The sequence below is a fragment of the Cherax quadricarinatus genome, chromosome 51 (genome assembly GCF_038502225.1).
Source record: "Cherax quadricarinatus isolate ZL_2023a chromosome 51, ASM3850222v1, whole genome shotgun sequence".
Taxonomy (NCBI): Eukaryota; Metazoa; Arthropoda; class Malacostraca; order Decapoda; family Parastacidae; genus Cherax; species Cherax quadricarinatus.
In genome coordinates this window covers 9,906,167-9,926,828 of record NC_091342.1, presented here as the reverse complement: position 1 = coordinate 9,926,828, position 20,662 = coordinate 9,906,167, and the positions used below count along the sequence as shown (strand labels likewise).

Below are 20,662 nucleotides of genomic sequence, written 5' to 3'. Positions count from 1 at the left end.
CGCTAGTAACGGAGACTTTCCCTCAACGAGACGCTAGTAACGGAGACTTTCCCTCAACGAGACGCTAGTAACGGAGACTTTCCCTCAACGAGACGCTAGTAACGGAGACTTCCCCTCAACGAGACGCTAGTAACGGAGACTTCCCCTCAACGAGACGCTAGTAACGGAGACTTTCCCTCAACGAGACGCTAGTAACGGAGACTTCCCCTCAACGAGACGCTAGTAACGGAGACTTCCCCTCAACGAGACGCTAGTAACGGAAACTTCTCCTCAACGAGACGCTAGTAACGGAGACTTCTCCTCAACGAGACGCTAGTAACGGAAACTTCTCCTCAACGAGACGCTAGTAACGGAAACTTCTCCTCAACGAGACGCTAGTAACCGAGACTTCCCCTCAACGAGACGCTAGTAACGGAGACTTCCCCTCAACGAGACGCTAGTAACGGAAACTTCTCCTCAACGAGACGCTAGTAACGGAGACTTCTCCTCAACGAGACGCTAGTAACCGAGACTTCCCCTCAACGAGACGCTAGTAACGGAGACTTCCCCTCAACGAGACGCTAGTAACGGAGACTTCCCCTCAACGAGACGCTAGTAACGGAGACTTCCCCTCAACGAGACGCTAGTAACGGAGACTTCCCCTCAACGAGACGCTAGTAACGGAGACTTCCCCTCAACGAGACGCTAGTAACGGAAACTTCTCCTCAACGAGACGCTAGTAACGGAGACTTCTCCTCAACGAGACGCTAGTAACGGAAACTTCTCCTCAACGAGACGCTAGTAACGGAAACTTCTCCTCAACGAGACGCTAGTAACGGAAACTTCTCCTCAACGAGACGCTAGTAACGGAAACTTCTCCTCAACGAGACGCTAGTAACCGAGACTTCCCCTCAACGAGACGCTAGTAACGGAGACTTCCCCTCAACGAGACGCTAGTAACGGAAACTTCTCCTCAACGAGACGCTAGTAACGGAGACTTCTCCTCAACGAGACGCTAGTAACGGAAACTTCTCCTCAACGAGACGCTAGTAACGGAAACTTCTCCTCAACGAGACGCTAGTAACGGAAACTTCTCCTCAACGAGACGCTAGTAACGGAAACTTCTCCTCAACGAGACGCTAGTAACGGAAACTTCTCCTCAACGAGACGCTAGTAACGGAGACTTCTCCTCAACGAGACGCTAGTAACGGAAACTTCTCCTCAACGAGACGCTAGTAACGGAAACTTCTCCTCAACGAGACGCTAGTAACGGAAACTTCTCCTCAACGAGACGCTAGTAACGGAAACTTCTCCTCAACGAGACGCTAGTAACGGAGACTTCTCCTCAACGAGACGCTAGTAACGGAAACTTCTCCTCAACGAGACGCTAGTAACGGAAACTTCTCCTCAACGAGACGCTAGTAACGGAAACTTCTCCTCAAAGAGATGCTAGTAACCGAGACTTCCCCTCAACGAGACGCTAGTAACGGAGACTTCCCCTCAACGAGACGCTAGTAACTGAGACTTCCCCTCAACGAGACGCTAGTAACGGAGACTTCCCCTCAACGAGACGCTAGTAACGGAGACTTCCCCTCAACGAGACGCTAGTAACGGAGATTTCCCCTCAACGAGACGCTAGTAACGGAGACTTCCCCTCAGCGAGACGCTAGTAACTGAGACTTCCCCTCAACGAGACGCTAGTAACGAAAACTTCCCCTCAACGAGATGCTAGTAACCGAGACTTCCCCTCAACGAGACTCTAGTAACCGAGACTTCCCCTCAACGAGATGCTAGTAACCGAGACTTCCCCTCAACGAGACGCTAGTAACGGAGACTTCCCCTCGATGAGACGCTAGTAACTGAGACTTCCCCTCAACGAGACGCTAGTAACGGAAACTTCCCCTCAACGAGACGCTAGTAACTGAGACTTCCCCTCAACGAGACGCTAGTAACGGAGATTTCCCCTCAACGACCCCTCAACGAGACGCTAGTAACGGAGACTTCCCCTCAACGAGACGCTAGTAACGGAGACTTCCCCTCAACGAGACGCTAGTAACCGAGACTTCCCCTCAACGAGACGCTAGTAACCGAGACTTCCCCTCAACGACCCCTCAACGAGACGCTAGTAACGGAGACTTCCCCTCAACGAGACGCTAGTAACGGAGACTTCCCCTCAACGAGACGCTAGTAACTGAGACTTCCCCTCAACGAGACGCTAGTAACGGAGATTTCCCCTCAACGAGACGCTAGTAACGGAGACTTCCCCTCAACGAGACGCTAGTAACTGAGACTTCCCCTCAACGAGACGCTAGTAACTGAGACTTCCCCTCAACGAGACGCTAGTAACGGAGATTTCCCCTCAACGAGACGCTAGTAACGGAGACTTCCCCTCAACGAGACGCTAGTAACTGAGACTTCCCCTCAACGAGACGCTAGTAACGGAGACTTCCCCTCAACGAGACGCTAGTAACCGAGACTTCCCCTCGATGAGACGCTAGTAACGGAAACTTCCCCTCGATGAGACGCTAGTAACGGAAACTTCCCCTCGATGAGACGCTAGTAACGGAGACTTCCCCTCAATGAGACGCTAGTAACGGAGACTTCCCCTCAATGAGACGCTAGTAACGGAAACTTCCCCTCGATGAGACGCTAGTAACGGAGACTTCCCCTCAATGAGACGCTAGTAACGGAGACTTCCCCTCAATGAGACGCTAGTAACGGAAACTTCCCCTCGATGAGACGCTAGTAACGGAGACTTCCCCTCAATGAGACGCTAGTAACGGAGACTTCCCCTCGATGAGACGCTAGTAACGGAAACTTCCCCTCAATGAGACGCTAGTAACGGAAACTTCCCCTCGATGAGACGCTAGTAACGGAGACTTCCCCTCAATGAGACGCTAGTAACGGAGACTTCCCCTCAATGAGACGCTAGTAACGGAAACTTCCCCTCGATGAGACGCTAGTAACGGAGACTTCCCCTCAATGAGACGCTAGTAACGGAAACTTCCCCTCAACGAGACGCTAGTAACGGAAACTTCCCCTCGATGAGACGCTAGTAACGGAGACTTCCCCTCAATGAGACGCTAGTAACGGAAACTTCCCCTCAATGAGACGCTAGTAACGGAGACTTCCCCTCAATGAGACGCTAGTAACGGAAACTTCCCCTCAACGAGACGCTAGTAACGGAAACTTCCCCTCGATGAGACGCTAGTAACGGAGACTTCCCCTCAATGAGACGCTAGTAACGGAGACTTCCCCTCAATGAGATGCTAGTAACGGAGACTTCCCCTCAACGAGACGCTAGTAACTGAGACTTCCCCTCAACGAGACGCAAGTAACCAAGACTTCCCCTCAACTAGACGCTAGTAACGGAGACTTCCCCTCAACGAGACGCTAGTAACCGAGACTTCCCCTCAACGAGACGCTAGTAACCGAGACTTCCCCTCAACGAGAAGCTAGTAACCCAGATTTCCTCCTCAACAGGAGCACATAGTAGCAGGAGGGTGGCGCTCCACGGTCACCTACGCCCCCAACACTGACCTCGACTATGGAACGCTTCTCTGCTGGGGACTCAACTCAGTGGGTGTGCAGCGCCGCCCTTGTGTCTTCCACGTCTTTCCTGCAGGTGAGAGCTTCCTCCTAAGTCTTGCAAACGAGCGTAAGATATTAAGTCTCGTGAAAAAAACTATGTTTCTTTGTTTTATGATAATTACATATACTAAAACATTAAAATTCTTGCTTAGTCTACTAAAATGTAAACATTGCTTCATGCTTTCGTTATTTCTCGCATTATCAAGGAATAGCAAAAACAATAGATCAGAAGTGCTAAAATGCGTAATGGTTATACAATGCCTGTATAATTAGATCTGACCTAACGAAGGGGATGAGAACTCCAGCACCTTCTCAGGAAAGCTCTTCGTCGGTATCAAATCACAGGCATTGAAGCTTCCTAATGTGACCTGTATAAACTATTTATACGGGTAACCAGCATCTATATGTAGGCCAATTCCATCAGATCTCCCTGGCACATTGCCTATCCCTATCAGATCACCCTGACACCGTGCCCATCTCCATCAGATCGCCCTGACCCCGTGCACAACTGCACCGTGCACGTGTCCATGGCTGCAGTGAACGTCGTCTGTATGGCAGGCTTTGACGGTGGTCTTCCCCAGACCTTCATCTTGGAGCTGTACGAGTCGAGTCATGGTCGCCTTTTGGCCAACTCCACCAGCACGGTGAGTCTAGTCAAGACTATCAGAAACCATGTCCAGTACAGTGGTACTGCAACTGATCTCAGTTTTACCTAGCATAGGCCAGTAGACCTAGCATAGGCCAGTAGACCTAGCATGGGCCAGTAGACCTAGCATGGGCCAGAAGACCTAGCATGAGCCAGTAGACCTAGCATGGCCAGTAGACCTACTTCAATGAGCTTATATATATATATATATATATATATATATATATATATATATATATATATATATATATATATATATATATATATATATATATATAGTGGTGTCACCACATTCACTAGTGTAGTGGTGTCACCACACTCACTAGTGTAGTGGTGTCACCACACTCACTAGTGTAGTGGTGTCACCACCTTCACTAGTGTAGTGGTGTCACCACACTAGTGTAGTGGTGTCACCACACTAGTGTAGTGGTGTCACCACCTTCACTAGTGTAGTGGTATCACCACACTAGTGTAGTGGTGTCACCACCTTCACTAGTGTAGTGGTGTCACCACACTAGTGTAGTGGTGTCACCGCACTAGTGTAGTGGTGTCACCGCACTAGTGTAGTGGTGTCACCACACTAATGTAGTGGTGTCACCACCTTCACTAGTGTAGTGGTGTCACCACCTTCACTAGTGTAGTGGTGTCACCACACTAGTGTAGTGGTGTCACCACACTAGTGTAGTGGTGTCACCACACTAGTGTAGTGGTGTCACCACCTTCACTAGTGTAGTGGTGTCACCACACTAGTGTAGTGGTGTCACCACACTAGTGTAGTGGTGTCACCACCTTCACTAGTGTAGTGGTGTCACCACACTAGTGTAGTGGTGTCACCACACTAGTGTAGTGGTGTCACCACCTTCACTAGTGTAGTGGTGTCACCACACTAGTGTAGTGGTGTCACCACACTAGTGTAGTGGTGTCACCACCTTCACTAGTGTAGATATATAATTTTGTTTGCTTATTTCTTAAGTACGTTTCTTGACGTTGTACTCAACGTATATTTACGTTTCCAGTAATTAAACTCAAAACAAGTTATATTTATATTTTAAGTTAACTTAAGTTAGTTTGTTAAGTTGGATCATGTTAGAATAAACTAAATAAACCCATAGATGAAAAATAAACACCATCTATACTGCTGGCAGCGAGGAACGGGAGAAAAGCCTGGCAACGTTCTTTTCCGAACGTTCGCTGGTCAGTGTGCAAGAATCAGTTGTTGAGAGTGCATGTTGCAGTTGGGGGAACGGGGGATCGAACCCTCCACAATTCGCTAAATGACGCACACGGGTTTACCGATCACATACAATATTCATAATTATATATATAGTCTGGATGCTCTTTCGGTAATTGAAGTTCGTTGAAGTGGCAATGTTATTATAGTGGAATTAAAGCCTGTGTTTTAATAAGAGAACACTGTGTTGGTGAACTCTTTGTTGGAAAACACTGTGTTGGAGAACACTGTGTTCGAGAACACTGTGTTGGAGAACACTGTGTTCGAGAACACTGTGTTGGAGAGCACTGTGTTCGAGAACCCTGTGTTGGAGAAAAATGTGTTGGAGAACACTGTGTTGGAAGACACTGTGTTGGAGAACACTGTGTTGGAGAACACTGTGTTGGAGAACACTGTGTTGGAGAACAGTCTGTTGGAGAACATTGTGTTGAAGAATATTGAGTCGAAGAGCATTTTAACCCCTAGAATGAAATTAATAGAAAGGTCTTACTGTGTATATACCGAGAAATAATAATAATAATAATAATAATAATAATAATAATAATAATAATAATAATAATAATAATAATAATAATAATAATATTATTATTATTATTATTCACACGAAAACAGTAAACAAATACAATGAAATGTGCGAGAGAAATTTGTCATTGTCTAAACAGTCAGAGGTCAGGCATTTATTTAGATGTTTCGCTCTCATTGAGCCAAAACGTCGTCTCAGTAACGTTCTGCTCTGCACCGCTGTTTAGGTGGTGTGGGCACTGTGTCTTCCGAGGGATGACTGAGCTTTCACTTTCCTTCGTGGCACAGGTGCCTAGGTTCTCGGTGGAGGGCCTGGAGGCCGGGATGGCACTGCAGGGGGTAGTGTACTCCTTCAATGCCAAGGGTCGAGGGGAGGAGGTGGCACTCTCAGCTCTAACTCTCACACACCTGCCTGAGAAACATACTGGTAAGTGTGTGTGACACAAGTCACTTCTTGCGTCTGTTTACGTTAGTCTCTCCTCACTACATGGGTAAGTTCGACTCTCTCCTTCGTCCTCTCCTCTTCCTCCTCGTCTGTTTCTTTGCTCTTTCCTATTCTCTTCCTTCTCTCCTGTTTCTTTTTTTACTACCTTCATCGTTGTCATCTTGCTGTACCACGTTCATCCTCATATACATCTTTGTCTCTCTTTTTATTCCTTATTTATTTGCATAGATACTATATGAAAGTTAAGACACATGTGCAACATCTGGATATCTTTATTGTAGTAGACGTTTCGCCATCCAGTGGCTTTATCAATACAGATTCTAGGACATAATAGGAAGACAGTAGAACTATATACAAAAGATGAGGTAATCAGTCCCTCGGCCTTGGAGTTAGTGTTCACAGCATCGTGGTGGAGGAGAGTCTGGAGCAAAGACAAGAAGACTGGCGCTTTTTATAGGCGTCAGTGAATGGGACGGGCAGCAGACGAGGTCAGTCACTGGTAGGCGGGATTCCCCAGTGGAAGTAGGTCCTTCCCAAAGAGATGGGTTAGTTGCAGCAGCCGTGAAGAAGGTCTTGTAGATGTCCTTCACGGCTGCTGCAACTAACCCATCTCTTTGGGAAGGACCTACTTCCACTGGGGAATCCCGCCTACCAGTGACTGACCTCGTCTGCTGCCCGTCCCATTCACTGACGCCTATAAAAAGCGCCAGTCTTCTTGTCTTTGCTCCAGACTCTCCTCCACCACGATGCTGTGAACACTAACTCCAAGGCCGAGGGACTGATTACCTCATCTTTTGTATATAGTTCTACTGTCTTCCTATTATGTCCTAGAATCTGTATTGATAAAGCCACTGGATGGCGAAACGTCTACTACAATAAAGATATCCAGATGTTGCACATGTGTCTTAACTTTCATATTGTCGGTATTTTATACCTTTCTTTGCACAACTTGTCAGACACTGCAACATCATGGAATCTTGGTTCAGAGGACATCTACAAGACCTTCTTCACGGCTGCTGCAACTAACCCATCTCTTTGGGAAGGACCTACTTCCACTGGGGAATCCCGCCTACCAGTGACTGACCTCGTCTGCTGCCCGTCCCATTCACTGACGCCTATAAAAAGCGCCAGTCTTCTTGTCTTTGCTCCAGACTCTCCTCCACCACGATGCTGTGAACACTAACTCCAAGGCCGAGGGACTGATTACCTCATCTTTTGTATATAGTTCTACTGTCTTCCTATTATGTCCTAGAATCTGTATTGATAAAGCCACTGGATGGCGAAACGTCTACTACAATAAAGATATCCAGATGTTGCACATGTGTCTTAACTTTCATATTGTCGGTATTTTATACCTTTCTTTGCACATAGATACTATATACATCTTTTCATAGATAATCCATATCTGCGTATGTAAATTATTTACATATGTTCCTATACATAATATTGACACAGCTATATATATATATATATATATATATATATATATATATATATATATATATATATATATTAAAATTTATTCCTTTTTATTAATTTATTTAGATGTGCTGGTATGATTTTTTTTTTACTTTTCGTTGAATTATTATAAAAAAATCATTGTATGTGATGTATCAAATGGAAATATTCCCATCGGTTTTCCTTCCATAGATTATTTTTCTTCATCAAAAATGAAATCAAAGAAACAACGTTGTAGAAGTTTACAATGGTGTGAGATGCCGATATAATGGTGATTCGTCTCTTGTGCAGAGTACTGGAGATTTGGCTTAGTTTATAAGTTGTTCTCTCTCTCTCTCTCTCTCTCTCTCTCTCTCTCTCTCTCTCTCTCTCTCTCTCTCTCTCTCTCTCTCTCTCTCTCTCTCTCATCTCTCACATCACTGTCTCCTAAAGCTGCAGTCAAGCCATCGCCGGGACCAGCACCGCCCACGGTGGGTCATCGCGCCCACACCACGACGGTGGCGGTGCTGGTGGGCGTGGCCGCCGGAGCGCTGTTGGTGGTGGTGATCGTCTGCGTCGCCGTCAGGGTCCGTGGGCGTGCGGGCGTGGGGGCGCCTGCGGGTAGCCTCGCCAAGACCAACCCCGAGACCTCCCTCAAGGATTCTAACCTGCGTCAAGACGAGAATCCTGACGTCATCCCTCAGTCAGGTGAGTTGTGTGACCTCGTCACAGATAAGGTGTGTGACGTCATCACAGTTGTGTGACATCATCAACCACAATAAACAAATGACGCAATACACCGTTTTCTATAACCGCGGGTTCAAACCCCACCCATGGTATGGCTTTTTAAAAATAATCTTTATTTTTCAAGTACATGTACAAGGTATACAGACCATAGCTGACACCAGCGACATAGTACTATATAGAAAGCCGCTTGTTATGCTGAGCATTTCCCGCAAATTAAGTTATTTTTGTCTCCAGGATGCGACCCACATCAGTCGATTAACACCCAGGTACCTATTTTACTGATGGGTGAACAGGGACAGCAGGTGTCTTATGGAAACACGTTCTAATGTTTCCAGCCGTACTGGGGATCGTTCCCCGGACCTTACTGTGTGAGATTAGTGCACTACCAATCGATCTATGGGATATTCCCTTCTGATAGAGGAATATTCCCCTCTGTTAGAGGAATTCTTCCTCTGAGGTATATTCCCCTCAGATCCAGGGACATTTCCCCTCAGACAAATTGAACACTGGTTAAGGGTAAAACAATGCCCTTTTTCTTTTAACAAATTCCATGAAAGTAATTTACGATGCTGGACTCCCCTCAGTTACCATACCAATCTCCTCCCCTCCCATTATTTCCCCTCCCTCCTCTCCCTTTACCCTTATCTTCTCCTCAGTTTACCTCCCCTCTCCTCTCTTTACCACTCTTTTTTTTACCTTCCTTTCCCTCCCGCTATCCCACTTTCCTCCTATTCTCCCTTTCCTTTCTCTCTCTCTTTTTATTCTCTCTGATCTTCCCTGTTGTCTTTCTTTTTGACTCTCCCTCTGGTTTACCTCCCCTTTACCCTCATCCTCCCTTTAATTCCCCTCTCATTGCTCTTCTCTCTGCCAGCCTTCTCCTCCATTAACATTCCTCCCCTCTGCAATGAATAGATTTCACACAATCGTGGTCATATTGCCTTCTCTCTCTCTCTCTCTCTCTCTCTCTCTCTCTCTCTCTCTCTCTCTCTCTTTTACACAGGGTTTGACAAGGTTAGGTTAAGAATCCCTAGCTTTATTGACAAGCTATTTACAGGTTAAGGATTCCTAACTTTATTGACAAGCTAAGAGCTGTTACCTACATCAGCTCATTTGAAAGCATTTTTGTTGATATGAAACATATAAGTAGGGAACAGGATGAAGTTGGAGCCATCTGTGGGCCAGCATTTTCATCTGATCAACTGACTTCATCTCATTGACATCATTATGCTGTAGGAATGTGTTCCAGCCTTGAGTCATCCTGGGAATAAATGATCTCAGATGGAGTGATGTTCTGGAGAAGGGTACAGCCAGAGTGAAGTTGCTGCTTTCTGCCAGTCTTGTGGCATAAAAGCTTGTTTCACGCTGTCCTCGAAGTGGATCCAAGTGTGGTACTTTTACAATATTGGCCTTGCACATAACAGTAAGGCCACCCACGTCCCTCCTGTGTTGAAGGCTTTGCTGAAATGACAGATCTATCCAGGATTGGTCCAGGCGAGAGATGAGGCGTCTTGCTCTGTTCTCTACTCTGTCAAGTAGTCGCAGATGAGAGGGATGGGGGGGAGGGCAGGCGAACCAAGAAAGTGGAGCATACTCAAGGTGTGAGCGTACTTGTGCCTCGTACAGAATCTTGCAACTCCTGCTGTCAAGCAGATGCGAGATACAGCAAAGTGCTGTATGGTTTTTCATGGTCAGTTTGGAGTCAAATTTCACCCCAAGGATATCAACTTCTTCCCCAGGTGCCAACACCCTCCCATTCATCCTTACTACTGCACCGGCATTACCATCTTGGTACCTAGAGATCATCATCATTTGTGTTTTCTCAGGTGCAAATGTTACTTGCCATCTATTTCCCCAAGCTGCTATAGTTCTGAGCTGGTGATTGATGTAGCTTAGGGCAGCTGGCATTTCTTCTCTTGGATAAGTGAATGTCAGTGTGCAGTCGTCTGCATATGCATGGGATTCTGGGATGAGATGAAGAAGGTCATTGAAGTAGACATTCCATAACAATGGTCCCAGAACACTTCCTTGTGGAACACTTGCCCCCATAGGATGTCTTGCTGATTCTGTTCCATTGAGAACTACCCTTAGAGATCTACCATGAAGGTAATCACTGAGGAGACATAGCGTAGACCCTGCAATTCTCAGAGCTTGCAGTTTTGCTAAGAGGCCCTGGTGTCACACCCGGTCGAAAGCGCCAGCAATGTCCAGTGCTACCACACAGCTGACTTTGGATTCATCCAGTGACTGGTGCCACTTAGTGGAGAGGTTTAACAACAGATCAGCAGCAGAGTAACCTTTCCTGAAGCCATATTGACGATCACAAAGTAGTGAGTGATAGTCAAAAAACTCTGTCATTTGTCTTGAGATTATTGTCTCAAGGATATCTCTCTCTCTCTCTCTCTCTCTCTCTCTCTCTCTCTCTCTCTCTCTCTCTCTCTCTCTCTCTCTCTCTCTCTCTCTCTCTCTCTCACTCACTCTCACTCTCTCCTTATCTCTTTTACACGGGGGGTTTTGCAAGGTTAGCTGAAGGTTCCTAAATTTATTTACAAGCTAAAATCTCTTACCTACATCAGCTCTCTCTCTCTCTCTCTCTCTCTCTCTCTCTCTCTCTCTCTCTCTCTCTCTCTCTCACGAGAGGTTTCTTGCCCTCACTTTCTGCACTGAAGAACAAATTGAACAAGAATAATTAAAATGCTAGCATAAGTTACAACAATTGTTATATTTATGTGGAAGTAACTAAGTTTGATCCAGTGAAGAGCAAGAACGTTCACTAAGATCTTAGGTGAAGTGGCCATCAGTAGCAGGAAGGTATATCCCTTGAAGGTATCCCCCTTGAAGGTATCCCCCTTGAAGGTATCCCCCTTGAAGGTATCCCCCTTGAAGGTATCCCCCTTGAAGGTATCCCCCTTGAAGGTATCCCCCTTGAAGATATCCCCCTTGAAGGTATCCCACTTGAAGGTATCCCCCTTGAAGATATCCCCCTTGAAGGTATCCCCCTTGAAGATATCCCCCTTGAAGGTATCCCACTTGAAGGTATCCCCCTTGAAGGTATCCCCCTTGAAGATATCCCCCTTGAAGGTATCCCCCTTGAAGGGATAACATGGGAGTATTACTGGAATATGACATATATTCAGTGTTACGATATTTTACTGACGAAGAGTTTTGCTTATAAATGTCTTCAGTGCTGCGGAGATAACTACAGTATATATATATATATATATATATATATATATATATATATATATATATATATATATATATATATATATATATATATATATATATATATATATATAAGTGGATAAAAAGGCAAGGCTTCAAGGAAGAATATTTGGATTTCTTTCTGAAGCCATTTGAATATTCCACTTACCCTACCACCCCATCTTTTCATTCTTTTTTACCATTAGGTATATTTTATTACATTACATAATACGGTACAAAAGATTTAGGAGATACATTGTTGATATAAAGATGGCATATACAGTACACGAGGTGTGAGATATACATGTCTAGTACATATTGTTACGTGTATGTCACTGATTATACTGCCTAATTTTTAAATTTTAAAGGGGGTGGAGGGGTAAACCAGCGGGAGGCCTCGGTCAGATGACCAAAAACTCCAGTCCAGTCTAATAGCCAGAAGTTCATTACCTAAATGTTCTATTTTCACCTTACTCTTATCTATGTTCACTTTCATTTAATTTTTTTTTGTACACCATTTCATTTTTTTTGTATACTATTCCAATTCTTTCCACCAACCATTTGCAGCTTGTCTTCAGAATATTCCAAAAGTAGTATTTGCAAACTACTCTTCCTGTCATCCTGCGTGTTTATGAGACACACAAGGATGTATATACCGAGAGGTGAATGTCTCTCACTGTATATAAACCTGAGACGTTGTATTTCTTTCCGTTTTAGGAATTAAATTCTTGACTAGCGGTGAACAGGTTACATGGTAGGTGGGATTTCGGTTTGTCAGGAAACAGGACAAGATAGGTTAAATGCATCCTTAACGACCCCTTGTGTAGTCTGCAGATCCTAAGCTCAACTAACCATCCAATTATGAGACAGAAAAGACCAGCAATTCTGTCAAGAGTGTAAAAACAGAGACTTGACAGGTTTCCGTTTCACATTCGTATGACAGGATGATAGCACCTCCCAGGGTGGTTGTTCTCTACCAACCTACCTTCCAATTATTATTATTGTTGTTGTTGTGAAATACTTGACCCTTGTAGTGGAGGCTCGATCCTCCGTCCACTGAGCACCAGACAAGCCATCTAAATTTACTCAACTGTTACAGAGACACAGAGTATGGGCGAGAGAAGAGTAAGGACCATTACCACGGCAGCTACTCTTTTACACACCTACCAGGCTCTCCAAAACTACCAGGCAAGAGAGAGAGAGAGAGAGAGAGAGAGAGAGAGAGAGAGAGAGAGAGAGAGAGAGAGAGAGAGAGAGAGAGAGAGAGAGAGAGAGAGAGAGAGAGAGAGAAAGAACACATTTTTTTAACGGCTACCATCTTACATATGAGAGTTAATTGGTGTGAACAGGGAAGAAGTTATGGTTCCCTGTCATACTCCGTCACACTGGTAATGAAAACTGTCAGGCTGAGTTATTAGACTTCAGTACGGCGATGGGGATATCGTCAAGCATTCCAATATGGGTTCAGCAGCTATGGCAGCCTCATAGGCTTCCTTCCAGCAGAACTGGAGTCTTTTCCGTAAATCGAGAATGGCCATCTCTGACGATGGTCTCTTCATATACAAGAATTGTGGAATCGATTAGAATAATATACCAAAATAACATAATTATGGTATCCACAATATTTTTTTTTGTATATTACGTATGTTTGCCGTTAAATTATACATCATATAAATCATATTTCATACAATATACACTGTGGGACGTATATGAGGAGTAGTGTATATGGAACAAAGTTTGTTATAATCTCTGTTTTATGGATAAAAGTATCTTTGGTGGTATACCAGTAATATGTAGATTTAACATTTCTCTTACAGTCGATAGACTTCCAGCTTAATACATCAACTACTTTCCAACAGTGACATATTCACTTATATTTACTCGGGAACAACTGAATTACTAGTAATATTCATTGATTTAATTACCTAGCAAATAACAACAAATGTTAGAGAAAACAAACATTTGCTGAACAAACATTTACCGAGACAACATCTCACTCGGCAGAGCTTGACTTGATAAAGCTCTACACGGATCGAAATGTTGACCCAACAGAAGCTTATTCCATAAAACATGCCTTCTCTCTCCCTCGTCACTATTTTCAATCGCTGGTGTGGTAGTGCTGGTGATGTTGGCTCACAGGGACAACTGCTCAAAAAAAATAGCAAACGAAAAAGGCCCAATATGTCTGCTCTTTGAGTTTTATGCTGTCAATATTTTCTCCCTCCACGGTGTTTATGAGAATATGTGCACATGTAGAGCGTGTGATGTATATATATATATATCCTGCAGAATAGGTAAAACTGGTCAGTTTGCAAGAATTCATTTAAAATTAAGTCCTTTCTAAAATTTTCTCTTGTACGTTTAAAGATATATTTATGGTAATGTAAAAATTAATAATTTTGTACCAAAAAAAAACTTAGACAACTTACATAACCTTATTATAACAAGCGCAATTTAATTTAGCCTAATCTAACTAAACATACTTTAGATAAGTTGAGAGTAATTTAATAATAAACAAACACAATGAAATATATTTTGTTTGTTAGGTTCAGACTGATTTTTGCGGAATTATTGCGTACACAAATTTTCACTTGCCTCATTCGGCAAGAAGAACGTTGCTATTTAAGCCAAAATCGACACGACATATATATATATATATATATATATATATATATATATATATATATATATATATATATATATATATATATATATATATATATATATATGCAATAAGATCACAGTAAACAGGTGATTTCAAAATATGCAAAACAACCACTCTGAAAGAATAGAGAAATTCCAAGCGCTTTCGTGACTACTCACATTATCAAGGAACTATGTGTGTAGTCACGAAAGCGCTTGGAATTTCTCTATTCTTTCAGAGTGGTTGTTTTGCATATATATATATATATATATATATATATATATATATATATATATATATATATATATATATATATATATATATATATATATATGAATAAACTACGTGTAAATGATGTTTCACAAAACTGCTCAAGTTAATTACTCAACACGATACACATACAAAATTAAAATAAAAACTGAAATGTAAATAAGGTATTAGGCCATACACAAATAATACACATATTACATAGCTACAAGAAATGCATACATAGTATACATTATGGCAGATGTTATGGGCGTGATGGTCCCATCACCTGACCCGCAGGATGCATCACCGTCCCTCTCAGTTACGCATTTAGTCTTTTAGACGTCTAAAGGCCGGACTTTTCCAACGGAGACACTGGAAAAGTCATGATGGGTGTGTTGGCCAGTATGTGAATGTGTTACTGGCTACTTGAGGGTCACAGTTTGAGGCAGATTAAAACTCTGCTGGTTCAGACGTTGTTTACACTAAATTGTCATTTTGATGTAAAAAATGAAATGCAAAAAAATTAATTTGTGGACACAGAAGAGTTATAAAACAGCATCAGAAAGAGAGAGAGAAAGAGAGAGAGAGAGAGAGAGAGAGAGAGAGAGAGAGAGAGAGAGAGAGAGAGAGAGAGAAAGTAAGTTATTAGAGAGAGAGAGAGAGAGAGAGAGAGAAAGTAAGTTATTAGAGAGAGAGAAAGAGATCTTACACAATAAGTCACACCGTCTGCCAGTTAACATCTCAGACCTCAGCAAAATACACGAAGCAGCAATTTCTTGATGGCTCCAAAAATCCATAACTCTTCCCTACCCATTTTCCAAATCGTTGGTCACAAATGCAAGACCCGCGCACCTACACTGCTTTACCGCCTCCCAGTGCCTCACCTCTCATTAACCCCAACCTCGACTTCGGCTTCGCTCTATTTAACCAACAACCCTCCATTCCTCGGTGCTAAAACTTCACTGTAGTCTCTTTTCATCAGTCAAACACGTAGAATTATTAATTGGAAAGGATATGGAGTCAGATTTTTAATGATTGAATGTTTCAGTAGTCGAAGTGATTTTCACGGGTTGAGACATGGGTGTTGGCAAGGCAGACGCCATTATGGAGGGCATCGCCTTACCGTTTACAGAGCAGAGGGACACCTATCTAGACTTGGCAACCTCCTATTTCACGGATGAATCCCAAATTAAAGCCGCTGCCTGGGAATACAGAAGCTGTTGAGGTGATGTGTGGTAGTGGAGCCTTCCCCCGTGCATACCTGAACTGGTGCAAGCAGCAGGAGGAAGGAGGGAAGGAAGGAAGGTAGGAGGAAAGGTGACCAGCAGGAGGTAAGAAGGGAGGTAGAAGGGGGAAGGCAGGAGGGAAGGAAGGAAGCAGAAATGAGGAGGGAGGGGGAGAAAGGTGGCAAAGAGGAAAGCAGGAATACAGGCAACAAAAGGGGTGGACGTGGAGGGAAGAGTAAGGATTGCATGTAGGAAAGGAGGGGCAGGAGGGAAGGAGGAAGGCAGGCAGGAGGGATGGATGGAGGCGGACAGGAGGGTAGAATTAAGGCAGACAGGCAGGCTTGAAGGAAAGGAAGCGGCTTGATATATTTTATCTACGTATATTCAATTGATCTAAATTCTTCTTCTTCAGTGAGTTAACTCTTTTCAAGGTTGTTCTGGTAACAGCATTTTAAGTGGCCAACAAAATTACAACTTTAAGAGTAGGTCAGTATGTATGTATAAACATTATCTCCACGTCCAAAGCAGGACTCGAACCTGCAAACTTTGCATCAGAGTACACAGTACTTTATCCACGACGCCAGACCCCAGATAAGTTTGGGCACCTAGCCGAAGTTAGACGATGTTTCCTCTCTTGTTCATCTTATTTTCCTTCTTCACTTCTAAATGTCCAATCTACCTCAACAGCCCCTCATACATCCTCTCTATTATTCCTTTTGTAACCCCCACACGGTCTTATTTCTGTACCCCCAATGAGACTAAATCACTTTTCTGACTTTTTTACGGTTATCCTAGGTAATCTACTTATATGCTGCTATGTATAATTTATGTAACTATATTTATGTGTACCTATATATGAATAAACTTAATTCTCTGCATAATATTCACCCTCACACAATGCTCTCAAACATCTTGGCATCTATGCCTCTAGCCTCCTCCTCAGTACAATGTTTAAAAACCATTACTCACGCCACATAAAGATGTTAATACAATTATAGCATATTTTCCTTTTTGCCTTCATACATAATTTTTTTTGTTTCCAAAAATGTCTCAATACATTATTTATCTTCTTTCCCCTCAATGGTTTACCTAGTCTTTCATAGACCCATCCGCCATGTCCACCCCCACTTTTATTATTATTATTATTATTATTATTATTATTATTTTTGGGGGGAAACTGTTAAAAATGAATGGGTTGTGGAGTACCCGACTGCAAAAGTATTTTTTTGTTAACATGTTTCTTGCTATGTGACCCAAGTAACAAGTAATAATGTACACTTGAGCTTAATTCAGTAGCAAGTATCTTGAAGAATACAAGTCAGAATAACGTGCCTGGAACGATTAAAATAACGCATACGGAGAGAGAATTGTGACCACTTTTCGAGTGTATCAAAATCGAGTCATCAAACAGTTATCAATTGTCGAGGATGGACCAAAAGCGTCACCTGAACTTTCTTTTCGTAAATGAGATCTTTAGAGGTACTGTGGCGATGGAGAGAAAGGTTATTGGTTAATGATTGAAAGAAGGTTGGGAATTACTGTACCATCATGCTCAATGCCGTATCAGTGTTTATTACACATCTCTTTTTCTTGTGTGTTCCACAGCCAGCCAGCAGTGGTACTGACGCTGGTGATGGTGATGTCCTGCTGCATGGGGGTATCTCTGGAATGTCACTGAAGCTGAACAACTGGAATCCAAAGCATCCCACCTCTGCATCCCTTCCCCACACAGCTACGTGTCTCCAGCATGTCTCACCGCCTCTCCAACATGCTTCTGTTCTTCTCCAACACGCTGCTATACCTCTCCAACACGCTACTGTACCTCTTCAACGTGCTGCACCACCTCTCCAACAGCTTCTCACTCGCAGCAGCAACGACAATGACCGCTTCTCACTTTATCAGCAGAAACCAGGAAACAACACCATAAAGGCCGTGGATGGTTATAACAGTCACTCGCAGGAGCTACAGCAAGAATCCAAACCTTTAAGGTCTACTGCAGTAGCTGAAAATCAAGGACGTCCATCACTGACGCCTTCCTCGGCAGCAAAAGGGCAAGAACACTTTTCATTGATTTTTTCAACCACGAAAGAGCCACAACACGCTCAATTGTGGCTATCTTCCGCAGCGAAAGAGAAAAAACTGAAGTTCAACTTAGCACCAAAAGAACGTGCTCATACTATGTTGAGGTCCAAGTCGGTACCGAAAGAACGAGCTCATGCTATGTTGAAGTCCAATTCAGTACCGAAAGAACGTGCTCATACTATGTTGAGGGCCAATTCTGTACCGAAAGAACGAGCTCATGCTATGTTGAAGTCTAATTCAGTACCAAAAGAACGTGCTCATACTATGTTGAGGTCCAAGTCAGCGGCTAAAAGGCTAGAAGACTCTCCCTTCACAGCAACTTTATCAGCCAGAGAGCAAGACGATGCCCCCTTCATATCCCCTGCAACAGCAGTTCAGGAGTACTTAATGACATGTGAGGATCAACCTGGTGAGCCCGACGCATGTGTGCCGCTCATCGCCGGACAGAAGGAGAGTTCAGTATAAGACCAAAACACAGAGGATTAAGTCACTTATTGATATGACAGCTCAACACACGACATTGATACGACAGCTCAACACACCCTTTGGCAAGGGTGTGTTGAGCTGTGTGAAGCGCAACGAGACACTTGACAAGACTTTGTATAGATGAAGTAGTACTTCTGCCGCACGTTTGCAAGAAGTGAAGCACTTTGACAAAGCCTTGCGGTGACGCTCTCTTGGGTGTGTGTGTGTGCTGCGGTGATTTCACAACTCTCAGATAAATTTGCTGCATTTAATGGTATTATTGTAGCCTAAAGACAAACTAAAAAAACTGCTTGTAAGGCAAACATATCAGTCAAAAATAAGCAGAGAGAAAGAAAATGCTTTGTGCTAGATATACATAACTTTTTGATAGAATAATTATATTTTGTCTGGAAAAATGAACTTTGATATTACAAAAATAGAAACAGAAAAAGACGAACAATTAATTAATAGATTGCAGTACCTTTTTTTTTTACAGAATGAGCATAACTAAGATGATTATTATTTACGTTCATTTGGGTGTTCTAAATCTACAGAGGTCATATAGCTCCTGGGAAAATGGGAGGGAATCAGGTTCAACGCCAGGAAAAGGGAGATCAGGTCCAATTCCTGGGACCAAGGAACCTCCTTCAGGGGCTACCAACTCCTAGACTGCAATGTCTGTTCCTCACAGTGTGAGTACAGTCTAAAATACCATAAATCTGAAGACATAGACATCCTTTGCGAGGTTCCCTTTAAGGCTGTTGTTGTTGCTACAATGTCCTCAAAAGAACATTGATCTCTGAATCAAATGTTTGTTTTTCTTTCCATTACATTATCCAGACGCAATTACCACGACAGTAAATGTTGGTACTGAAATTATAAATGCCAGAACCACAACAATATGTGCCCGAACAACAACAATAAATACTGTAATCACAATAAACATTCCAGTACTGTAACAATATATGATACAAAACAATAAAAATAAATGCCAGAATCACACGATAAGTGCCAGAATCACACAATAAATCCCAGAATCACACAATGTCAGAATCACACAATAAATGCCAGAATCATGACAATAGCAGAATCACAATAAATGCCAGAATCATGACAATGGCAGAATCATGACAATGGCAGAATCATGACAATGGCAGAATCACACAATAAACGCCAGAATCATGACAATAAATGTCAGAACAAAAGGGAAACAGAATCCGGTGCTGCTTATTTTCCTAAATTCTTATAAACGTCTCTTAGTTTAACCAACAAATAAACTTAGTCACTTTAAGAACCATACCCATACGGGTTATACAGCGCTTAATTTTACCAATAAATTTGGCCTTACAGCGCTCATACATATTTGCAGGAAAGATAAGTCACATGACCCTCTCAGTTAAGCTTTTGGTTATGTGAGCGAAGCTTCCTGTCAGCTTACTGCTTCTTCCTCTACAAAATAAAGTAGAAGAATTGAGACACTTATGCAACACATGGGAATCTTTATTGAAGAAGCGTTTCGCCAGGAGAGAAGTGTGGCGAAACGTTTCTTCAATAAAGATTCCCATGTGTTGCATAGTTTAGTTTAATATGTTTATTATGCACCCCATACCCATCCTGTGGGCGGTAGTCAAAAGATTACAGAGGTACATAATGGGTCCAGGGACTGGGCCTCAAAGTTTTGATAGCTGAGCAAGTTACAGAGGTAATGAATTCACAATTTACAAAGGTAATGAACTCACAATTTACAAAGGTAATGAACTCCAGGTAGGTCTAGTCACAATCATGACAAGTTACAAAGGTATTTACAGATTACAGAGGTACACAATGGGTCCAGGGACCGGGCTCCAAAGTTTTGATGGCTGAACTAGGTACAAGGTAATGAACTCACAAGTTACAAAGGTAATGAACTCACAAGTTACAAAGGTAATGAATACTGTAAGAATGGTTACTTTCGTGTATACATGGCTGCAATCATGAACAAATTTTAGAGTAATGAGCAATTCACACTTCCACACCCGGTCACAACTGTAGTGAGTTATTGGTGCAAATGTTGGTTGCTGAGTCTCTCTCTCTCACACACACACACACACACACATACAAATTCATACACACACACACATAATCACACACACACACACACACACACACACACACACACACACACACACACACACACAACACACACACACACACACAC

The 20,662-nt window shown here is 43.0% G+C and overlaps 1 protein-coding gene across 3 annotated transcripts in view; it reads left to right on the top strand.

The window, feature by feature from the left end:
* Nucleotides 1-19,274, top strand: part of LOC128694776 (nephrin) — a 140,022-nt gene extending 120,748 nt beyond the window's left edge. For 2 of the 3 annotated variants that reach the window (XM_053785081.2, XM_070095823.1), the window contains exons 10-15: nucleotides 3,463-3,604; nucleotides 4,057-4,214; nucleotides 6,258-6,396; nucleotides 8,305-8,559; nucleotides 12,899-12,987; nucleotides 17,524-19,274. In XM_053785081.2, coding sequence (XP_053641056.2) covers nucleotides 3,463-3,604; nucleotides 4,057-4,214; nucleotides 6,258-6,396; nucleotides 8,305-8,559; nucleotides 12,899-12,987; nucleotides 17,524-18,465 — 1,725 coding nt within the window. In that variant the 3' untranslated portion in view covers nucleotides 18,466-19,274. The remainder of the gene's footprint in view (nucleotides 1-3,462; nucleotides 3,605-4,056; nucleotides 4,215-6,257; nucleotides 6,397-8,304; nucleotides 8,560-12,898; nucleotides 12,988-17,523) is intronic. The other variant, XM_070095824.1, reaches the window with a different exon arrangement.
* The last annotated feature ends 1,388 nt before the right edge of the window (nucleotides 19,275-20,662 follow it).